Source organism: Corvus kubaryi, unplaced genomic scaffold (genome assembly GCF_017639235.1).
Source record: "Corvus kubaryi isolate FWS band 111438036 unplaced genomic scaffold, C.kubaryi_AGA036_p1.0 134, whole genome shotgun sequence".
NCBI classification, from domain to species: domain Eukaryota; kingdom Metazoa; phylum Chordata; class Aves; order Passeriformes; family Corvidae; genus Corvus; species Corvus kubaryi.
This window is the reverse complement of record NW_024580668.1, coordinates 8,874,627-8,896,005: the sequence shown is the minus strand read 5'-3', so window position 1 is coordinate 8,896,005 and position 21,379 is coordinate 8,874,627. Positions and strand designations below refer to the sequence as shown.

The following is a 21,379-nucleotide window of genomic DNA, read 5'->3' as shown; positions in this document are numbered from 1 at the left end:
GATGAGGGCTTTGACAGCTGTTCTCAAAGCACTGGTTAAAATCTGAATGGTTGAGCAGAGCTCAACTCAAATTCTGGACTAAACAGCTGGAAAAGCAATTGTCCCAAGAAAACTGCAATGCTTTATGCTCTGGAGATCAAATCAAAGCACAGATGTAAATATAGCTTAAAGCTAAACACTTTACAGAAGCCAAATAATTAGGAGGATTTTATTAGAAAGCTGATGCTGATATATCTAAATTTGGAACTTTATGCAGGCCAGAGCACAGTTAGATGTTTAGACCTGTACATGAGTCAAGGCAATGCTACTGTAGAAACACAGACAATGTATGATTATGATTTTTTAATTTTTACAGACAGCTTGGCACAGCCATTCCAATTTGCTGTTCCCATCACCTGACTGAAAGATTCTGGATGGTCAAAGGATTATTCAATTATAATGTGTCTGTGAGATCTGGTACCTGCAAAAACACAGTGCATGCAGAGCAGGAACCCTCAAATACTCCGGGGAACATCAGGAAAAATTCTGCGTTTTTGTTATCACAGAAAGGAGACCCTTGAGAGTAACAAGAATAGCACTAACGCACAAGCTTGAGTGACATTTTTTTATGAGCTCAGTTGCACAAAGGAACTGCAGAGAACTGCTTTCAAATGACTAAATCTGACACATTTCCTTTAAGTATTACCTAATTCGAAGGGGTTTATTCTAGGCATTTCAACTTACATATGTATGGGATGTAATGTATAGATACAGAAGGGATGCACCATTTCATTCTGCTGTCAGAGCTGATTACCAAACCAGAGCAGGGTATTTTTGTACAAACCAGGATAACCTCCTGCCATATCCTGTGTCATTCCCAGAGCTGACATCCCTAGGCTGACTTCATCCTTATCTCCTGTTAAACATGTAGGGGTTTAGGTGATGTGATGCAGAATCAGAGAGGGTTTATGATGGCAAGTAAAACAAGCACTTGGAAATCTCTTGTTACGTGGACAGTGGAAGGAAAAAGCTTTTTATCTGCATCCCTTGTCTCTGCCCAGCATAACCCAGTGGAGGATCCCACAGTACTTTGCAAAACTATTTGTCTCATAAATGTCCTGAGAAGAAAACACTTGCAGATTCAAGATTTAGATGAGTTTCATCACTATATTAGTAATATACAATATTCCAATATATTTGAATTATTTGCCCAGGATTACTGGGAAGGGAACACAGGATTTGTGATTGTGCTTTTATTCTGCACATATTCATTGGAACAAACAGTGAAGGAGCAGGGATGTAGCAAAAGCTTTCTTAGACATCCAGCTGGTGCAACCAGAAGGGTAATAAAAATACATTAGCAATAAAGGCTCATATATTATCTGAAGCAAGCACAGTTCCTATGATTTATGGAGTGACCTTTTTCTGAAAGAAGCCTGTGTGTCCTCATGAATAAGGCTGATTGCAAGAGAGATTATACTGTTAACATAGTGTTCATATATTCTGAGTGTTAAAACTGCTGTGGAAAATACGTGGCTGGTTTACTGGATGCTCTTTGTCATTTCTTGGCAATTTTAGAGGGCAGTAAAGCTGTCATTCTGATTGTTAGTGCCTTTCTGTGATGGAAGGTTTTTTGAACAGGGACTGTGTGAAGGGTCTGACAGAGTGTAAAGTGATGTGCAATAGCTGGAACTGCTACAGCCAGAAAATATCCTGTAACACCAGCTGGTCAGTTCTGACCCTGCCCTGTGATATTTTGCAAGACTAATGCCAATTAAAGACAATGCAAACTGCTTTCCTAAACCTCTGTGCAAACTTTGGTCAAATCCTCATGGTGTTATATCATGACAGCCAACTCTCATCCACTTCATTTGCTCCCAGACTTTTGTGAGGAGGAGTGAAGTCACACAGCTGTCCCTCTCCAACTCCTCCAGGCTGCAACCTGTGCTGGGAATCCAGACCCAGGGAGGCCCCTGTACTCTGGGCAGCTGAAAAACAAGGTCTTTTCACCTGGCTCCTCTACCTTCCTCTTCTTCCATGTTAACGGAGCCTATCTGTAGTTTTTGTAGCCATGCACCTCCAGGTATGAACTGAGCCTGGTGTGAACTGATGCAGAAGTGTTTCCTTGAGAAACTCCACCTCTGAAAAGCTCCTGAGCTTTCCCACTTCCACCTAGAGGTCCGTTTAACCATACAGGCCAAAATTCATGGACACCCTTCAGTGCTCAGCAAATCATAGAGGAAAAGAGGGGCCGCAAAGTGGTAGTAGGAAAAGGTTCTTCATCCAAAGGCTGAAGGATAGGCTGGAGCAGGCTCCCCAGGACAGTGGTCACGGCCAGAACTCAAGGAGTGTTTGGACAACGCTCTCAGGAACATGGTGGGATTTCTTGGGGCTGTCCTGTGCATGGCTATGAGTTGGACTCGATGGTCTCTTCCAGTCTGGAACACTCTGTGATGTGAGTTCTGGAGCACAAGCACCTGTGTCTGTTATCACGATCGGTCAAGAGTGGGAATGAGTTACAGATCCTGCCCCGGTGAAACAGCTTCGCGAGGCTGAGCAGGTGCGTGGCCCCGGCAGGGCAGGTGACAGCCGTGTCGCCAGCGCCCGGGCCACGGCCACTGCTCGCACCACGACCCACACAGGCTCTACATGAAGCGGCAGGAGGATTCCCGCTCGCTTCCTGCGGCATCCCGGTTGTCGCGGTGCCGCCGGTTAGGGCAGCGGTGACGCGGCTGTAACTCGCACGGCCGTGACGCCTGTCACCGCACCGGGTCACGCCCCGCGGGGCCCGAGGGCTCAGCGTTACCCGGGGCACGGGCCACGCCAGGGCGCCCTGCGGGCTGCCGGTGCCCAGAGGCGGGGAAACGCGGTGTGCTCTGTCACAGTGCCGCACGGGGCGGGGGCGGCTCGGTGCTGTCCCGGTGCCCTCCCGCTGCCGCCCGGTGCCGCCCCGGTGCCACCCCGGTGCCATCCCGGTGCCCTCCCGGTGCCATCCCGCTGCCGCCCCGGTGCCATCCCGCTGCCGCCCCGGTGCCGCCCCGGTGCCATCCCGCTACCGCCCCGGTGCCCTCCCGGTGCCCGCGTTGCACAGCAACGGCTGCGCGCGCCAAGGCACCGCCGAGCGCCCCCCGCAGGTGCGGCCCGGCTGCCGGGCTGCCAATCGGCCTCACTCATTGGCTGTCATGCTCTAGGAACCGCCCACCCGCTGACCCTTCAACCAATCAGCGTTCCCCCCTCCCCTCGGCGAAGGCGGAAGAAGTGCTGATAAACAACATCGCCCCGCCCTGCGCCGACCTTCCCGCTCCTCCCCTTGGCGCGCGGCCGCATCGCGCCTTCTCATTGGCGGGCGGCCGCCTCCGAGCGTGCCGGTAGCCAATGAGCGGCGGCGGCGGCGGCTCCCGACAGCGCCCGCCTGGCGCCGCCCCGTAAGGCCGCGGGGTGTGGGCGGAAGCAGGGAGCGGGCGGCGGGGCGGCGGCGGCGGCGCCATGGGGGCCGTGCTGGGGGTCTGTTCGCTGGCCAGCTGGGTGAGTGCGGGGCTCCCCTCCCACCCCAAACTTGCCTCTTCACACCCTGAACGTTCCCTTCCATCCTGAGGAGCGGGTCCGGCCCGGAACGGTGCCTCTGTTGGCGGCGCGGGTCGAGCCGGGTGCGAGTCAGCACTCTGAGTCCCCGCGGGCGCAGTCGCGGTCCCGCCGGGGCGGCTCCAGCCTCGGGGAGCAGAGCGGTGCCCGGCTGGAGCCATCGGTGTCCTTCCCGGGGGCCGCCTGGCCGGGGCAGGTCGCTGGCGGGCGGGGCCCGCCCTGGCTAGGCCCCAGGGGCAGCCCAGGCCGATAAACGCGGTTATCTCCGGGTGTTGTCAGTCAGAAACGCCGATTAGCGGCTTTATCTGTGCGGTCCAGAGTGGAGTGTCTCTAAAAGGAATTCGGGTTTTCCTCTCGGTGTCGCCTAACGCGCCGGTGTCAGCTGCGATGGGAATGCCCTTACTATTCCTGTCTCTGCCCTTCAGATTCCCTGTCTGTGCAGCGGTGCCTCGTGTTTACTGTGCCGATGTTGCCCCAACAGCAAGAATTCGACAGTGACACGTCTTATCTATGCTTTCCTCCTCCTCCTCAGTACCGTGCTTGCCTGCATTATGCTGGCACCAGGCATGGAAGAGCAGCTGAAAAAGGTATGGAGGGGAAAAACCTCTTTCTGACTGTTTTAAGTGCCATTGTTTGTACCAGTGACTATTGATTTTCTTTACTTGAAATGGATTTTGTGTGAGACACAAACACCCAAGTGTCCTTGTTCCCGAGTTAAGAGGCTGCATGTACTGAATGGTTTCTGGCTGAAACAGCAAATTCAGTGAATGGTCCTTTTTTAGTACATGCCTGGTCTCTGAAGTCTGACCAGACATGGAGATGGTCAGTCGTTATCAGAGCCTGCTGCTGTGGTATCTTAATCTTCCTGGGTGAGAAGTGTTGACATGGGGAAAGACAGTTGATAATAAGGTCTGAGCACAAAGTCTTTTGTTCTCTGATCTCCCAGAAGATTGTTGACTGAAAGCCTTGGCTGTTACAGACTTAAAGAATGTAATTGCAAAAGCAAATGTAAACTCACAATGAAATGTGTCTTTACCCAGATACCTGGATTTTGTGATGAGGGGCTTCACACTCAGATCCCCCACTTGGATGGGTTTGTCAGCTGTGATGTGTTTGTGGGGTACAGAGCTGTCTATCGTGTCAGCTTTGCCATGGCCATGTTCTTCTTCCTCCTCTCCCTGCTCATGATAGAAGTGAAAACCAGTAATGACCCGAGAGCCTCGATACACAATGGGTATGTGTGAGCCAGCTGGCTGCCTTTCCAGCTTGTTTCCTCCTTCCAGTTTCTCTGCTGAACACAGTGGAAATTCCTTTATGCATACATGGACAGCCTCAGGTTTCTTTTGGACCCAGTACTGAGTAGTGCTTTAGTCTCCTAGAAAGCTTCCTATTTAAGAAGATGTAAGGTGTTCAGTGTCCTGGTTGAGGGCGTCACTCTGAGGTGGGGTAACCAAAAGGGCAGTGCTCTTTGTTTCCAGAGAGATGTCAGATTGCAGCTAGTTTATATCTCCAACCTTGCGCTGCCTCTGGCACTCAACTGGTTCATTCTCAAGGCCAGTCTGACTCAGCCAGCAGAAACTGGTTCCTGATTTCCAATTCCCTGATTGAACTGAATTAGTTCTGGGCTAGATGACTGAATCATCATAGAGTCATTTTAATTGGAAAGGGACCTTTGGAGAGCATAGAATCATAAAATTATAGAATGGTTTGGGTTGGAAGAGACCTTAAAGATCATCCACTTCCAACCCCCTGCCATGGGGAGGGACACCTTCCGCTAGACCAAGTTGCTCAGAGCCCCATCCAGCCTGGCCTTGAATGCTTCCAGGGATGGGAAGTCCTCAATCTCCCCAGTCAACAGGATCATATGATCCAAAGCCTTGGTTGGAGCAGGACCAAGCTGCTTACAGGCCATGTAGCACATGGCTACTGTGTGTGAACTGACTGTGTGAAGAGTAGGACCAATAGTTATGATTTCTATCTTCTTTTAAAGGTTCTGGTTCTTCAAAATAGCTGCCATTGTGGCTATCATGGTTGGAGCATTTTATATCCCCGAAGGGCCTTTCACAAGAGGTACAGTTAATATTTGTCATGGAATTCTGACTTGAATAGGCTCAAACCTTTTCATAGATTTATTATGGAAATAGTAAAAAAAATAGTAAATTTTCATAGGCAATAGTGAAAGTTCTCTTGTAGAAGATGCAGTTTCTGCCCATCTTCTTTGGAGTGCCTTGGTTCATCCAGTATTTTGATGACCAGCTGAAATTATGGCAATAAGAAATCCCTTTTCAACCACATACGTTTTGGTTATTAATAATTTTCTACTTCATGGGACAGTCACTAAAGAGCTGAGTCTTCTAACACTAGACTGGGGCAACTCATGACACTGACCAGTGCTAAATACTTCCCTAGAGTCTCTGAAAAATCTGTGTGGGAAACTTCTACTGTCTGGCCACATCACAGGAACTTGAAAGTGTTGCTGACCCTCAGAGAAATGTGGCGTGATGGCACTTATGTACACAAAGATGCCACGTTAGATGTTGCCTTCATTCTGAAAACGTGTTGGGCTAAACGTTCCCATGCTCAGCTTGACCAGCATTGGCTGCATCCCTAAATAGCTGGGACTCCTTCCATGCTTTTGCAGGATTGAGGCCAAAGTGATTAACAGCATCTGCATTTCTAAATATGGTTTCAGTTTTTTTCATTATTTGTGTGCAGTATAATTAGGAGCTTTCTTGTTTTTAAACTGAGGTAGCATGCACATGGGGAAAGCTAACCTTTTTTTTTTCTTGCTCCCTTTTCTAGCTTGGTTTTGGATTGGTGTTTCTGGAGCCTTCTGTTTCATTCTTATCCAATTGGTTCTACTTGTGGATTTTGCTCACTCTTGGAATGAGAGCTGGGTGGAGAGAATGGAAGAGGGGAATTCTAAATGCTGGTATGCAGGTAGGAATCTTAACCTGTAAAGGGTTTGTTTGTACTGGCCAGTACCCTGCAGAATATCATTTACTGGTTTGCAGACATACCTAGAATTAAACTCCACAGTGTCCCTGAGTCACTGCTCTAAACACCTGACATTTATAGCAATGTTTCCTTTTTCTTGTTCAATAAAATGCAAAATACTGTAGGCTTGTGAGTAGCACATTTGACAGTCCTAATGAACCACACTTGGCCTGGTTTGCAGGGCGTGTGCAGAGCTCGGAGCCTGGTTCTCTTCAAATCTGAGCTTTGCTCTGCACGTCCCCTCTGTGTCCCCAGGAGCTCAGCTGTGTCCATGACAGTGGCTGCAGTACCACACCGAGCGTGCCTTGGTGCCTGCTCCCCAGCTGGTCATTAATTACAAAGTGCTAATTGTTGTGGTTCTTAGCTCATAACTAAGAATGCTGCAGCAGCGTTTTGTAGCTTACAAAGAGCAGAGTGGAAACAAAAACGGGTGACCTCGAGCACAGGAATTCAGGGCAGATAAATGTCCATGAGAAGTGTGCAAAAAGCACTCTCTCATTATGACACTGTGGCCTGATACCAGTTAAACTAATTAAACTGCTGCTGGAAGGCAAGTCCTGTTCCCCTGATGGCAGCACTGGCCTTCCTCTGAGCTATGCTGCTTAGTGAGCACAAGCAGAAATTTAGCCATACATTAAAAAAATGCATTCTGCTAGTCTAGTTTTGTGACCCAGACTGCCAGGTGAGGGATTGTCTTTCAGTGTAAGCCACTTTAGATGTACTATTAAAACTATACGTGTAATGTAAAAAATTTTTTTCCTCCAGCTCTGTTGTCCTGTACAAGCTTGTTCTATGCCTTGTCCCTGGTTTTTGTTGTTCTCTTCTACGTTTTCTACACGAAGCCTGATGACTGCACTGAGAACAAGTTATTCATCAGCGTTAACATGATCTTGTGCATTGCTGTCTCCATTGTTTCTATCCTTCCAAAAGTTCAGGTATGACTTTGCTCTGCTCTTTTCTTCTGACATACAAAGCAGGGAAGTGAGAAGGATGTAATACCAGTTCAGTCAGACATAAAAACTTTAAAACTTGGCTATCATAGCTGTGCTAGTTAGGAACTTAAAACCAAAAAATCTTGGTCTGAAACTATTGTGCTGCATAGTGACACATTTTCTGAAGAGAGGCTTTTTTCATCTAACATGGTTTTGGACTTTGTTTCCATGTGGAGGACTGCTGGCATGCTTTTAGTGGTGAAGGCCCTGGGTTGAACAGAGAAATCTGTTAGGGAGTAGAAAATAGCTGGAGATTTATTTGCTTAATACTGTGGCTTTGAAATTAGGGGCAAGCTTGTTTAATGTAAGAGGAAAGTTGCATGTTACTCGATTCTGAACTGGTATTGCTCAAATCCCATGCTAGATTCACATCTACAAAATTGTTTGAAAAGGTTGAGATTAACTCAGTAAGAGCCTGTAACTGAGTCTTGGGCACCAAAAAAATGTATTTGGTTTGCTTATTTTTTCTGTGTTTGAGTTGCTTTTTGCATAAATGATATCACTCTAAGGAGTTTCTTCCAATTTTTTGAACATAGAACAAAGCCCAATGCATTTCTAAAGCAATGGTTTTCATGCTAGTAGTTGTTGCATCTGTGGCAGTGGGGTAAAACTATCCAACCCTAGGTAAAACTTGCCCTTTTGACCTTGGCTTGCTCTTCTCCTTTGGAACAGGAACATCAGCCTCGCTCGGGCCTCCTTCAGTCCTCTGTCATCACGCTCTACACCATGTACCTCACTTGGGCAGCCATGTCCAATGAGCCTGGTAAGCAACACGTGTCTTGAGTCACATATTTTGGTGTGCAAGCAGAAGCTGCTAATGGTTATTAGAGACCACCCTGTGGGAATTGCTGATCTATCCAGATCAAATCCAGTGAGGCTGAAAAGCTGACTTGACTGAAACCATCAAGCTGCCTCTTTACAGAACTAAACTGGAGTGTTTGTAAGGGGGGAAAAAAGAAAGTGTCAGGGCTTTCTGATGTTATTTATTTATTATACCTGTGTCTAGCTCACAGGCAGGAAAAATATTGCAGGCAATTTCTGCCTCTGGAGAATCGAAGAGATCAGCAGTTAAAGGGAATGAAAAATTGTGAGCTTACCTGTCATCTTTTCTTAGCTAAATGCTGGCAAAGCTCATCTCTCTAATCTCCCTTGAAATCCCTTTCAGAAAGAAACTGTAACCCAAGTTTGCTGAACATCATCACCCAGATAGCTGCACCCACAGCTGTTCCAGCCAATGCCACCGTCCCACCTGCCACTCCTGCTCCGCCCAAGTCCCTGCAGTGGTGGGATGCCCAGAGTGTTGTTGGACTGGTTATCTTTGTCCTTTGCCTCTTGTATTCCAGGTAGGAGCTGCACTGCTATCCAGTGATAAAGAATTGGGATTTCTCTGCCTCTTTTCTTTGATTTTGGGTCTAGTGCAAAATGTACCTGCATTTATTTGCATCCAGCTGCTGTCTCAGGCCCGAGGCCAAATGTGGCTCTGCTTCGTGGATGAGGATAAGCTTTATAAACCCAATCCAGATAACAGAACAACATGTGTTACGAGGTGATCAGAGGGATGGAGCACCTCTCCTGTGAGGAAAGGCTGAGACAACTGGGTTTGTTTAGCCTGGAGAAAAGAAGGCTTTGGGGTGACCTACTTGGTGGCCTTCCAGTGTCTGAAGGGAGCCTGCAAGGAACGTGGAGAGAGACTTTTACAAGGGCACGGATTAAAGCTGAAAGAGTAGGTTTAGATTAGATATTATGAAAAATTTCTTTACTGTGAGGGTGGTGAGGCACTGCAATGGCTGTCCAGAGCAGTTGTGGATGCTCCGTCCCTGGAAGTGTTCAAGGGCAGGCTGGATGGAGCTCTGAGCAGCTTCGTCTAGTGGAATGTGTCTCTGCCCACAGCAGGTGGGTTGGAACGAGATAATCTTTAGTGTCCTTTCCAAACCACACTTTTCTATGATCTGGGACTAGGAACGCTGTTTAATTAGGTTAACAGAAGCTCGGATGAAAACAGTTTGAGGAATTTCCTTATGTTTCCAAACAGATTTTAAAAAATTTATTTGCTAGTCCCAGACATTCATTGTGATCCATGACTTGCTTATTAGCAAACATAGCTGACTGTAAAAGGAGTTTTTGACCGTGTCTCTCTTTGGGTTACATTGCAGCATCCGCTCTTCAAGTAACAGCCAGGTGAACAAGCTGACACTGTCTGGCAGTGACACTGCCATTCTGGAGGAGACCGTGGGGATAGGCAGCGGGGCTGCCGACGAGGGAGAAGTGCGCCGTGTCACGGACAATGAGAAGGACGGGGTTCAGTACAGCTACACCTTCTTCCTCTTCATGCTCTTCCTTGCTTCTCTTTACATCATGATGACACTCACAAACTGGTACAGGTAAGAGCCAGATGGGAAGTGATGGGTTCTATGTGCCAGTGTTTCTATGTGGATAGGAGACTCCTGCCCTGTGGGCTACTCCTGTCAGGCTGGTGAAGGTGCTGTCCCTATGCCAGTTGCATTAGAGTTGTGTCTTCTCGGTTTAGTGTTACTGAATTAACATGTAAGAAGGCCGTGCAGCACAATCAGCAGCTGTGGTTCCAGGGCACTACTTCAGAGCAGAAAGTGTGGCTGCCATTCTTCAGCTGGATGAGTAGCAGGAGGGATACATGTGGAATTGGTTTCAGGTGGCCTCCTGAAGAGTTTGTTAAGAGGCCAACCTGCTGTCCCAGGCTCTTCATCCTGGGAAAAATGTGCAGGGACAGCCATACATGCTGCGTATCAGAGATGTGATTTCCTACATCTCTTGGAAATGCTTGGACATGCCCTCTGCTGCGTCAGCTTAAAAGCCACTGCTCCCAGGACATTATATAAATTAGCAAATACACTTAGAGATCAGCAGCCACCAGGAGTCTATTGCACAGCTCATGCAAATCCTTCCTTCAACAGCAGCACATCAGCATGGGCAAGCAGGCTTGAAAACTGTGTCCCAAGAACAACAGCCTGTGAAGGAGCCACAGGAAACTGCTGGTTTAGTTGTTTATGTTCTCAGAAAGGGTCTTGCATTGGAGTGTCCCAAAGGATTGCCCTCACTTCAGATTCATATGAGAGGTACCAAGGAACAGTGGGAGGTGCTTTCTGTGTTTACTAATGGACTTCCTTACTTTTTAGCCCTGATGCAGATTTCAAAACCATGACAAGTAAGTGGCCGGCCGTGTGGGTGAAGATAGCCTCCAGCTGGGTTTGTCTGCTTCTCTATCTTTGGACCTTAGTGGCTCCTCTTGTCCTTACTAATAGAGACTTCAGTTAAGTTCCTGCACCTGTCTGAGCTTACAAAAGTGGGCAACTCTTTGCTGAAAGCCAAAATGTTCATTTACTGCTTTAGTTACTGTTTCTTATGTTGGTATTAAAATGCAGTTGGATAGAAAGTTACATATTGTATAATGCTTGATGCAGCATCAGAATTATCAGTTATCTTTCTATTTTAATCTTTACCAGGGTTATTATTGCATTTTTAAAATTCACTACAGCTGTGCTGTCAAAGCACAAAAGAAATTATCTGTTCTGTCCAATAGCCACAACCTTCTATTGAATAGAAGTTAACATTTAGTTAAATATGAAGTAATATATTTTAAAGAACAATTATAATCAGCATAATGCACTACTATGCTAATGCTTCAGTTTCTGGAAGTGTAAGCCATGCTGCTTGATTTCTACATTCCACTGCAAAAGTTTATTTACAGGAAAAGTTTATTTAAATTACTTTATGTTGTGGCAAAAAAAAGCACCCTTATTCCTCACCAGAAAGATCTCTGAAGTTGAAAAACTAGTTAACTCTTAATTCTTTTTTAAGACAAACTTGCCTTTTTTAAGAGGCAATTTCTATGGTAACTTCTTTTTTAGGATGTTTGCCAAATAGAGTGGTAAGTGTATGAATAGCTTAATCAACTTTATGATTATGTTGGAAAAATTGAGCTTATTGACTGGTTGATTTCACTTGTCCAATGTGCTTAATGAAAGTAACATACATGGAATTATTATTACTATTATTATTGGCTCTAAGGCATTTGCACTGTAAAGTCATTTGAATAAAGCAGACTAACTACTGAAACTGGCCCAGCTCTGTTGAAGTGTTAAGAAACAGCAGTTATTTCAGCTGCTGCAGTGTCCAGCTGGATGTGACTGGGTGTTTTCTCCATGCAGTAAATACCAAGTGACATATTTCTTTTGAAACAAACAGTATCTGACTGTCAAAGCCTGTTCCTTGAAGTTGCTCAACTTCGGTTCTCCAGGAGAAAGCAACACCTTTTGCTAAGGCAGTGCTGTGGTGATTATGTGTAGTAGCAACTGTGTGTAAATGTGGAACTTGTGTGTTGTTTTTGAGGTGAACAGTAAAATATCCCAACATGACACGAGACAAACGTATTGAAAATATCAAATGAGCAGCTGTTACAATGTGTTTAATCACCCAGTCATGCATCATAAAATTACACATTTTTGATGACTTCATTTTATAAAATGCAATATAAAAATAAATTTTTCAAAATAAGATGTACACTTAACCACCCAACACCTCTAGGCCCACATATAACAGAAGGCAAAATTAATATTTGAATAACACGATGAGTAACTCATGCCAAAATGAGATTTAACAAAAACAACAGTTCAGCCAGTTCCTGAAAATACCTCAGGGCTTGTAACACCCATTTGCAAGAGTATAAATTCAAGTACTTTTATGTACAGTTTGCAGCTACCTTTTGTGCCCCCTAATGCCAATTCAGTTCAAGTATCGTTCCTTATGATGTGTTGGATTTGGCAGGGATGGCTCATGTACTGGGAAAAGCATATAACCTTGGAAAACAAAGTTATTTCAAGTGGGAAGAAGAAACAAAAGTGGTTGTTGTGCTGTAAAAAAACCCAAACAGCCCGCAAGCAAAAAACCAACCCCATCATGTAAGCTTTTCCTAGCTATTCTCTTAACTTGCAGATAAGGAGGTGCTCTACTTGACACAAATGTTTATTTTCCAAATGCTCACATGAGAAATTCTGGGAACAAACTGATTTCTTTGCTACTAAGTACTAAAGCTCAAAGAACATTCTCAGCTCTGTAGCCAGGACACACATAAGCCAGAGCTGTGCTTTCTGTAAGACCTGCCAAGCACTGGTTAGAGACACAGCTCAGCAAAGCTGCAACTCCTGGCTGAGTTCTAAAGCCAAAAGGAACAGCAAATTACGAATAAGAGATTCCTGGTAAAGCCTGGCTTAATTTAGCATCCTGACATCCACTGCCAGCTTTAAGAAAAAGAGGTTCTGGAGGCACAAGACTGGCACTTTTCAGCACTGGCAACTGTGGTGGTTTAACCCCAGCCAGCACTGTGACTGCTCGCTCACACAGTGCCACACCGACTCCAGTGAAGAAAATTCTACCCCAGCCAAACCCAGCACAATGATATAGCCTCATTTATTATGTTTAAATCATATTCTTTATTCTTAGTGAGCAGAGGAAAGAAGAGGGTGAGGTGGATCTAGTCTGCCTACTATTTAAGGCATGCAAGAGAATATAAAAGCCTGAAAAAAGGGAGTTTTGTAGAGGTTCCTCAGCCATCTGCTGAACACCACTAGATTTAGTTGTCTTTGAAGGACACTAAATTGAATTTTGAACATCCAACCTCCCTCTCTAGTACTTACATAAGGGGATGAAAGTAGCTGTTCCTACAGTTAATATACCCCCACTTGCAACCCTGCAGCACAATTAAGGAAAGACTATCAGGCCTTCATCTTTAGGTAAAATGTCCATTCTATCTTTTTTAGTTGTACATTGTGACTGGAATTAAGAGGCACTAAAACAACAGAAGCACCACTCTCTCTGTTCTAGCAGTTCTGCAGTGTGGGCAGCCACTTATCTGTCCAAGTCCTGGTGCTGTGTGCTACTGGCTTCTAGGTGGCAAAAAACTGAATTAATTTCTGCAAAACACAGAGCATATTCTGGCCACAAAGGAGGAGCTGCCTAGCAGTACTCTTACCTTATTTTTAGTGGAGGAAAATGGTAGCTTGTTTTTTCCCTGCACTAAAGGTAATAGCTATCAAAGAGGAGTTACAATTGACTTCTAAAGGTAAGAAAAATGAGATGCTTTCACTGAGGAAAATTAATCTCTTCCCACCTTTAATCTACAACTGTCCACATGATGAGTTTTCTGCTCCTACAGATTCTGAACTGCCACCCAGAAAAGAAAAAAGCTGCATGGTTTTACCCTCTTTCAGAACCCAGTCTCTTTTTATAATGTCAGGATGACAGGTATGGCATTTGCCACCCCTTAGTTCCAGGATGAGGTCTGCTGCCAGGTCAGGAAGTTGTTAGAGTGGTAGAGGAGTCTCCTTTTGGCAGTGCAGTCATGCTGCAAGGGGACTGGGAGGAAGAAAGACATTCAAAACAGAGTTTGGCACTTTGAAAAATGAATGTCTGAGATCCTCAAGATAATTTAGTTTTATATTTACAGAAACGTAACTGGTGCCTATAATCACAGTTGGCACTAAATCAAGATTTCATCCAGAGAAAGTGCTCTAGTGATAAGTTCCCAATTAGAAGGGATGTTCTTTTCCACCAAATAGTGAATTATTTCATCTTGAAGTAACAGACTGTGCTTTCCTCGTCCTAGTGACGTTTCCCATCTCCACACCATTATAGTGCAGAAAAACGTGTGCAAAGAGTGTGCTGAGAGTTAAGTTCTAATTCAAGACCATTAAACGAAATTAACTTGGGGAGTGGGAACAGCTTATTTAGACACAGGTATCTTACCCTGGTTTGACATCAATGTTAGTTCTGTCTCTAGACAAAGACCTAGAAGCACAGGGATACAAATTATGGGTAAATATCACAGAGATGATTCAAGTCTTAACTTCATACAGGAACATGACAACCAAAGACAAAAGAGGTCAACAAAGTTAAAAACCAAGTTGTAACATTTCACAAAAGCGCTGACAAGCACGGTGAACAAAATGCTACAATATCAGGAAATTTAAGAATGTGCTTTTTAAAAGCCTGTCTGCATTTGGTTTCACAGACATAGAACTCAAATTCAGCCCGAAGTAACAAGCTAAAGCAGCACCTTGCTGTCTTACATGAAGTATTGCCTTCTATACATCACATGCCAACTGCTACAAAACCTCCTCACAAATCCTGGGTATGAGGTACTTACTCAATTCCTTATCTCAATCAGAAAAGAACTGTCAATGTGGGAAGGTAGCTAACACAGCTTGCTTTTATTTGGTCCTAAACCTCATTATCTGAAGCTGTTGTCCAATCAAAAGCTTTAGTAAATGATCTGAAAAACTTCCTGTTTTCTGAAAATGAAGATTGCATCTGCTGTATAAACCTTGGTATAGATATTATGGTAGTTAATCCATCAGTCACAGTTCTTCCAACTGTGAGGAAGTTTTAAGAGATGATCTCCAAACAGGTATTCACGAGTAAATTTTGTTCTGTATTAATTTGAGACAAATGTTCACTGAGATATTTCAGAAACACCAACTCACAATCTGAACCATGTGACAGAGGACAGGCCAAGTTAGACTTTCATGGTTTTAAGCAATCTTCACTAAAGAATTATATTTTGCAGGGTTCAAAAGCCATTTTCTTGTCTTGGATTACTGGCATTTGCAGAAGGGGAAGGGACCAGATGATCACAAAGCTCATAAATCATCCTCACTTTTCACCTGTGTGGGGCGGGGACAAGAAACTGTCAAGCTTACCTATCTGCAATAATTTTTTCCCTTTATCATTAGAAAGAAGAAGCCAGTTTGCATCATTCACACAGAGGTTGATGAGCCTCAAGTCTTCTACATAACTTGTGCTCTTTGCTTTTACCCTCCCTGAACTCTGCCCTGCCCCCATTGTGCCCTCTCCAGCTTCCTTTGGTTCTACAGTGTAAAGTGCCTCAGCAGTCTGTCCCTAAACTGCAGGTTTAGGAGTAAGGCAGAGTTCACAACATCACCTATCAGAGCAGATCTTAACTGTGCTGGAAAACCTCCCTCCAGTGGTTTGTTAGTAACAGTAATAGAGCTGAGGTTTCATCCCTCGCAGGGAATCATCACACTGCTTTTCATCAGCATCCCCACTCACTAGCAGGTCGTGGGGAGAGCTGTCACACTGGAGCACCAGCTCTGAGAAATCATGCAGGAAGTCCTCTTCAGAGGCCAGCAGCAGCTCATTCCAGGCAGAGATGTCCAGCTTGCCTGCAGTACCACCGTACTCTTCAGGAAGGATCACTGGAGGAATGTTTTGGTGAAGGGAATTCAGATCACAGCCATGAAGAAAAAACTGAAGAAGAAAGCAAAAGAGCTTTAAAAGTGCACATCAAACACTTCACAGCAAATTGCTGGAACAGTCAGCCTACAAGCTTATTTTGAGCTAAAGAACAAATTTTAGGAGTGATGTGTTTATGGGCAAGTGGCAGCACAGAGCAGTCGGCAGGTGCAGTCAGACACACCAGTGAGAGAAGCCCTGAGACAATCCACACCTAGTGCAGACTAAATCCCAGCAAGAGAGACTTGACATGTGCCTGGGCTGAGGTTCCAAATTCAGTTCATCCCCAAGATCACTCATGGGGTTGAAAGTACTTATCCTTGTGGGAAAAAAAAAAATCATCCTTGGCAACCATAGTCCTGTGGAGAGGATACTTGTGCCACACAGGACCCTCGCATAAGGGAAAAGAGCAAGGAAGGGGCAACACAGTTTTCCTTTGACAGCACCTCATAAACAAAGTGCTACTGGGCCCAAATGTCCTGGATAATGTCCTGGATACAGAGCACATGTACTAAAATTCCATATTAATATTATGACAATATTGAATTCCTCAAAGTTTCTGTCTCACAGAGAATTTTCCCAATACGTATATTTTTAAAATTTAAAGCAGAAAGTAAAATGGCACCAACATTTTTCTAGCTGTCAAGTATTATAATTTCTTTTTCTTTTTTACTTAATAGTGGCCAAACAAGGAACTTACAAACATTAATATTAAAATCACACAAATCCTTACCCTGTTTGCGATCTTTTCCTTCAGAAAAGGCTTGATGATTGCAAAAATACCTTTGAATATACGAGGCTCATTTATTATGTTAACAGCCTTTATTCGAATGGGGAATCCATCCTGAAGGGTAAAGAAGATTTTTATAATGCAGTTTAAAAAACATCTTTCTCTTTTTAAAATTTCCTGAGACTGATTGCCAGCACACAACTTTAATCTGAGGTACCAACATAAACCAGTACAATAACAGAAATTCAACTTGTTATAGAGAGCAGTCCTAGGATGACATCTGTGAGCATAAAAACAAGGTCAAGGGACAAGAAAACCCTCCATCAAAAAATACACTGCTGTCAGTAGATCCTAATTTCTAATATTGATATTTATCTGCCTTGACAAATACACATAGATAATTTGGGTATTCCCAGCTCTGATGAGGATGCAGTAATAAAGTGATGTCTGCAGTTCCTGAGGAGTCCATCACACTCAGTGCCAGAGCAGGCTGCTTCTAACAGTGTGTCCAGCAACTAGATTTGGTGCCCAACATATTCTAAAAAGTGTTTTTATGCAAAGAAGGAACCTAATATTGCTAGGACACACAGTTTCCCATAAAGGACAGTTTAAAACAGCAGCTAATTATGGGATTTCTGCTGCAGAAATTTATTTGCAGAAATATTTTTCAAGGGCAAAAGCTCATGATCAACAATTAAGGACTCAGTGAAGTTTCTTTCCCTCTAACCAGCTCTACATATACAAATCAGCCAGTGCTTGGAGTGAAAAGCACACAACAGGCACAGCTGGAGTATTTTTCTCCATAGGAACGTCAGTGAATTAGCTCATCTTTACAGGAGCTGCAGCTCAGCAAGGTTGATGCAACACATTTCTATTCCACCATACCTTTATGTCCTTCCCCAAGTCCAGCTATTGTTTTGTGAATATCTTCCAGTAGGAACAGCAGGACTCTCATGGCATTATTTGTACAAATTAAATATGGGCTTACAGTTAAATGACACATTTAGATCATAATGTAAAGGAGTGAGTTCTTATAAAGGCATTCCTTAACTCACCAGTCTCATTTCCATACACTCCCCTGATTCACCCTATCTTCCCTGATCCCCCCATGGATACAAAAAAGGACATAACCAGCTCAGGCCAGAACAAAAGTAATGATGGAATGAACCCATTCAAGAGAAGTTTTCTCATCTCATTCCTCCAGACTGTACCAACATCAAGTGAAATCATCAAACCTTCCTGCCATTTTGGCCAGGCTACTCCTCAGTCCTTTCCCCTTCCTGTTTTGTCCAGCTTCACTGTGTTTACACCCTTGCTCTAACTTGCTCTCCACCACTTTCCTTCCACACATCCAGGCAGAGATGCTTTTCATTACTGTCTCTTTTGCTGCCCCTGTGCTAAAGAAGCCTCTGCTTTCAGGGCATGGATGGAAATCCTTCCTCAAATCACACCCATTCAAAAGTCCTCTTAAAATTTTTGCAGCAGCACTTGAGCTAGAACCTGCACTTGCCCCATGGTTAGCTCCATCTCAGCTGACAGGAACCATTTAAATACCAGGCCATTTCCTGACTGTCTCCTCTCTAACTGTAATTCTCTGCTGTCTTTCTTCCTTCCCACTACCTAGCAGAACTGCTTTTGTCTGTTCCAACTCGAAGTTTGCATTTCTAACGCAAATTAAGTTTTACGGATGCGAAAGTCAAAAAAAGGGGCAAGTGAGGTAAGCTGGCTTTAAGGGTGTGAGAAACTGGTTGGGCAGAGACATGGTTAACTCTGCTAGTGAAAGCCAAGATGATGAAGTTTGTGGTGACATAGTCAAGAACTCTACACACAGAAGCAATCATTTACAATGCACAAGTGTATTTTCCCACCAGTTCAGGTCTTACCTGAAGAATTCCAATCACTTTTTTGGCTACAAAAGGACCAAAATGAGACGCCTTAGATAAGCTGACTCCTTTGTAGTCTGCCAGGATTACAATTCCATTCACCTGGGTCTCTTCGGACTGAATGAGTTTTTCTAAGGTTAAGTATATGGCACGAATGTTCTCAGTAATCGGATAATTACTGGGTGTCCATCTGTCTGAGGTTACAAGACAGGGATGGTAAGTCGGAGAGTGAAGATAAGCTAACAATACACATTCCAAAAAAACTGATTTTCTGTTTTCCTGGACTCAAAAGTTAGTCTTTATAGCCACAGTTCTAGTTCAGAGCAGCCTTTCTTAAGCAAGAGGAAAATGGCAACTCGTGTTCACTTCAGGGAGCAAAGGCAATGGTTTTAAGAACCCAATGTTCTCCAGCCAGCACAGCTCATTAAAAGCAGTTTCAGCTCAGAAAGAAGGCAGGTAAATGGAAAAGAGGAGAATGAATGAAAACAAATTTACAGCAAGCCTGGCAGCACCAAAAGCACATGAAAGACTGATTATTTACACAGGAGTCAGAGCTATAGGCTCCTCTCTCCGCTTACTGTAAAAACAAATTATGAGTTTCTAAGGGTAGGCCAGCAGCCTTGTTTCAATTTGAGTTACTGCGTATTAATTTTTCTTGAATTGCCTAACATTTCATCGACCTCACTGCATTTTCATTTTGCCATGACTGCACTTATTGCTGACAGAGGAAAAGGAACTGTAATAATGCTGGCTAAGGACCAGCGTGTCCCTTCCCAAGATAGCTTTTCAAATTTGAGAGAGCCCACACACTGTGCAAGTCACCACTGTTCACAGGAGAGCAGGGAGCAGGCTTTTGGCCCAGACACACCTCGAGGACGGGGAACAGAGACACTCAGGACTGAGTACCTGGGCGGATGCAGACAACGTGGCGTCCCTGCGGGTCCCGGTGAGGCAGCACAGTGACAAAGCCTGACTCCAGGACAGGCTTTATTGCAGATGGCTTCAGGTTACTGAACACCTCTGGCCAGGTCCTCCTGCAGGTGTGGTAGTTCACCAGGAGCTGAAGCGCTCGATCGTAATCAAACTTCCTGGCTCGGAGGAACCTTAGCAAAAAAGCATCGTCCAGGCACGTACCCAGGGAAGGATAGTCCTTGCACACCATATCTCGGAGTGCCTGCACATCACGGAGCCTCCATTCAGGCTTCTCCTGAAGCTCCTCCCGGGCTTTGGTAACGAGATCAGGAGACAGGGTACAAACGTACTTTGGCCGGTCTGGCAGGAGCTCATTGTCCGATGGAGACCCCGCTGACGGACTTGTCCTGGTGCAGTCACTGTCTCCTGACATAATGCAGAGGAATCTGTCAAAAAACAAGTGTTGCACGTGACAAACAAACCCACAGGCTTGCAACCACATTGATTATTTGCTATTTATTATGTTCTGTATCCCTCTGTCTCCTAACTAAAGATGTTGCCTTTCCAAGAACCAGCGCTACAGTCACACACCATTCATTTTAATTTGCTACCAGGATTAGAAAGTGCAAGTTACTCTAATCTCTTTATCCTACCTACCAGGTAGAAAGCTGCCTTGGATGAAGCCTAACCAAATAAACTTAAAGTACAGAATTACACAGCTTCATTGCAAAACACAGAATTTAATTTGCCTTAACGGTTATTTCCTATGTCCAGTTGGAAACTAAAGTAAAGCCAACATCCCAGTTTGGCAGGATTCTCACATGTGGTCGAGTTACACCCTCTTCTGAGAGGCTCCCTCATCTAAGCCCAGACAGCCAGGAGCTTTCCTTAACTTCTCTAGCAAACACATGCACTTCCCAGCACCTCTACCCAGGTGAATGTTTTGAGCAATTCAGGAGCAGCATTCAGGAATACACGAAATGCCTGCAGTGCACAGACTGGATGAGCAGGTAAGAAAATTGCAGACTCTTCTGCCAGCACTGCATGGGTATTGAAGCTGGCTTAATCTAGCGTTAACTTTTCAGTGTGAGGCCAATATGTCTGACCCGGGAGCTGAAATTCCAAATGCAGTCACAAGTGGATAGAGATGAGTGAAAAATTAGAAAATGCCATGATTCCTGTAGCTGGACCTGGCAGGGGAACATGGCTTTATTTTGCTGAGCTGTTCGCATTCAGAATCACTCACAGCACACCACACCGCTCCTGGCTGTCACGCAGGAACCGCCCGCCACAGGGACACACTTGTCACCGACACCCGCCTTCCTCCTGCACCGACAGACCTCTCTCTCAACGCCGCGCTCGCACCTCACCTTCCCCAGGCTGCTCGGGATGGGCCCCGCGACCGCTCACGGGGACGCGTTTCACGCGGTTACAGCCTGGGCTGGGCAGCACCCAGCCCTCGAGCGCCCGAGGAGCGTGCGGTGCGGTGCGGCCAGACCCCGCATAGCCCCAGACCCCGCATAGCCCCAGCCCCCTCAGCCCCAGCCCCCTCAGCCCCGGGCCGCAGCCCGCCCGTACCAGAGCTCCCGCGGAGCAGCCGCGTCCCGGCCCCGCCGCCCCGGAACGGCCCCGGCCGGCGGAAGTGACGGGCCCGCCGCGCCTGCGCCATGGCCCCGGGGCGGCACCGGGGCGGGGCGCGGGCCTCGGGAGAGCCGCGGGCCCCGGCGGGCCCAGGGCCGGTGCGGTTCGGCCTTGGGCCCGAAGGCAGGGGGTTCCTGACCCTCTGTCATCCGCCCCGTGCAGCGACAGGGAGCCACAGGGCCGCTTCTTGGAGGGACAGTTGTCCTTCTGTTACCCCTCATGCTCTGTGACAACGGCAGGCCACTGCATCCTGCCGTGAGCCACGAAGGCAGAGTTTTGTATACGTACATATACACATACACATCTGTACACACATCTATACATATAAATATGTACACGCATATATATACACACGTCTATAAACATATCTAGAGACAAAT

General features: G+C 45.5%; 2 protein-coding genes across 4 annotated transcripts; one reads left to right on the top strand and one right to left on the bottom strand.

Annotated features, from left to right (window-relative positions):
- The first annotated feature begins 3,392 nt into the window (after positions 1-3,392).
- Positions 3,393-11,642, top strand: SERINC3 (serine incorporator 3). Of its 2 annotated transcripts, none has more exons than XM_042049813.1 (10): positions 3,393-3,504; positions 3,987-4,148; positions 4,602-4,795; positions 5,552-5,631; positions 6,364-6,501; positions 7,324-7,493; positions 8,223-8,313; positions 8,716-8,893; positions 9,704-9,931; positions 10,481-10,717. In XM_042049813.1, the coding sequence occupies exons 1-10, from the start codon at positions 3,466-3,468 to the stop codon at positions 10,680-10,682; spliced, it is 1,482 nt and encodes a 493-aa protein (XP_041905747.1). In that variant the 5' UTR covers positions 3,393-3,465; the 3' UTR covers positions 10,683-10,717. The 2 variants fall into 2 exon arrangements, with proteins under 2 accessions (XP_041905747.1, XP_041905755.1); XM_042049821.1 differs by having other exon boundaries at positions 3,394-3,504; positions 10,703-11,642.
- A 314-nt stretch (positions 11,643-11,956) lies between these two features.
- On the bottom strand, positions 11,957-20,995 carry TTPAL (alpha tocopherol transfer protein like). 2 transcript variants are annotated; one of them, XM_042049920.1, is made up of 5 exons: positions 20,937-20,995; positions 19,353-19,804; positions 18,447-18,640; positions 16,567-16,677; positions 11,957-15,848 (listed from the first exon to the last, which is right to left on the bottom strand). In XM_042049920.1, the coding sequence occupies exons 2-5, from the start codon at positions 19,789-19,791 to the stop codon at positions 15,573-15,575; spliced, it is 1,020 nt and encodes a 339-aa protein (XP_041905854.1). In that variant the 5' UTR covers positions 19,792-19,804; positions 20,937-20,995; the 3' UTR covers positions 11,957-15,572. The 2 variants fall into 2 exon arrangements, with proteins under 2 accessions (XP_041905854.1, XP_041905844.1); XM_042049910.1 differs by lacking the exon at positions 20,937-20,995 and adding an exon at positions 20,729-20,826.
- Positions 20,996-21,379: the final 384 nt, after the last annotated feature.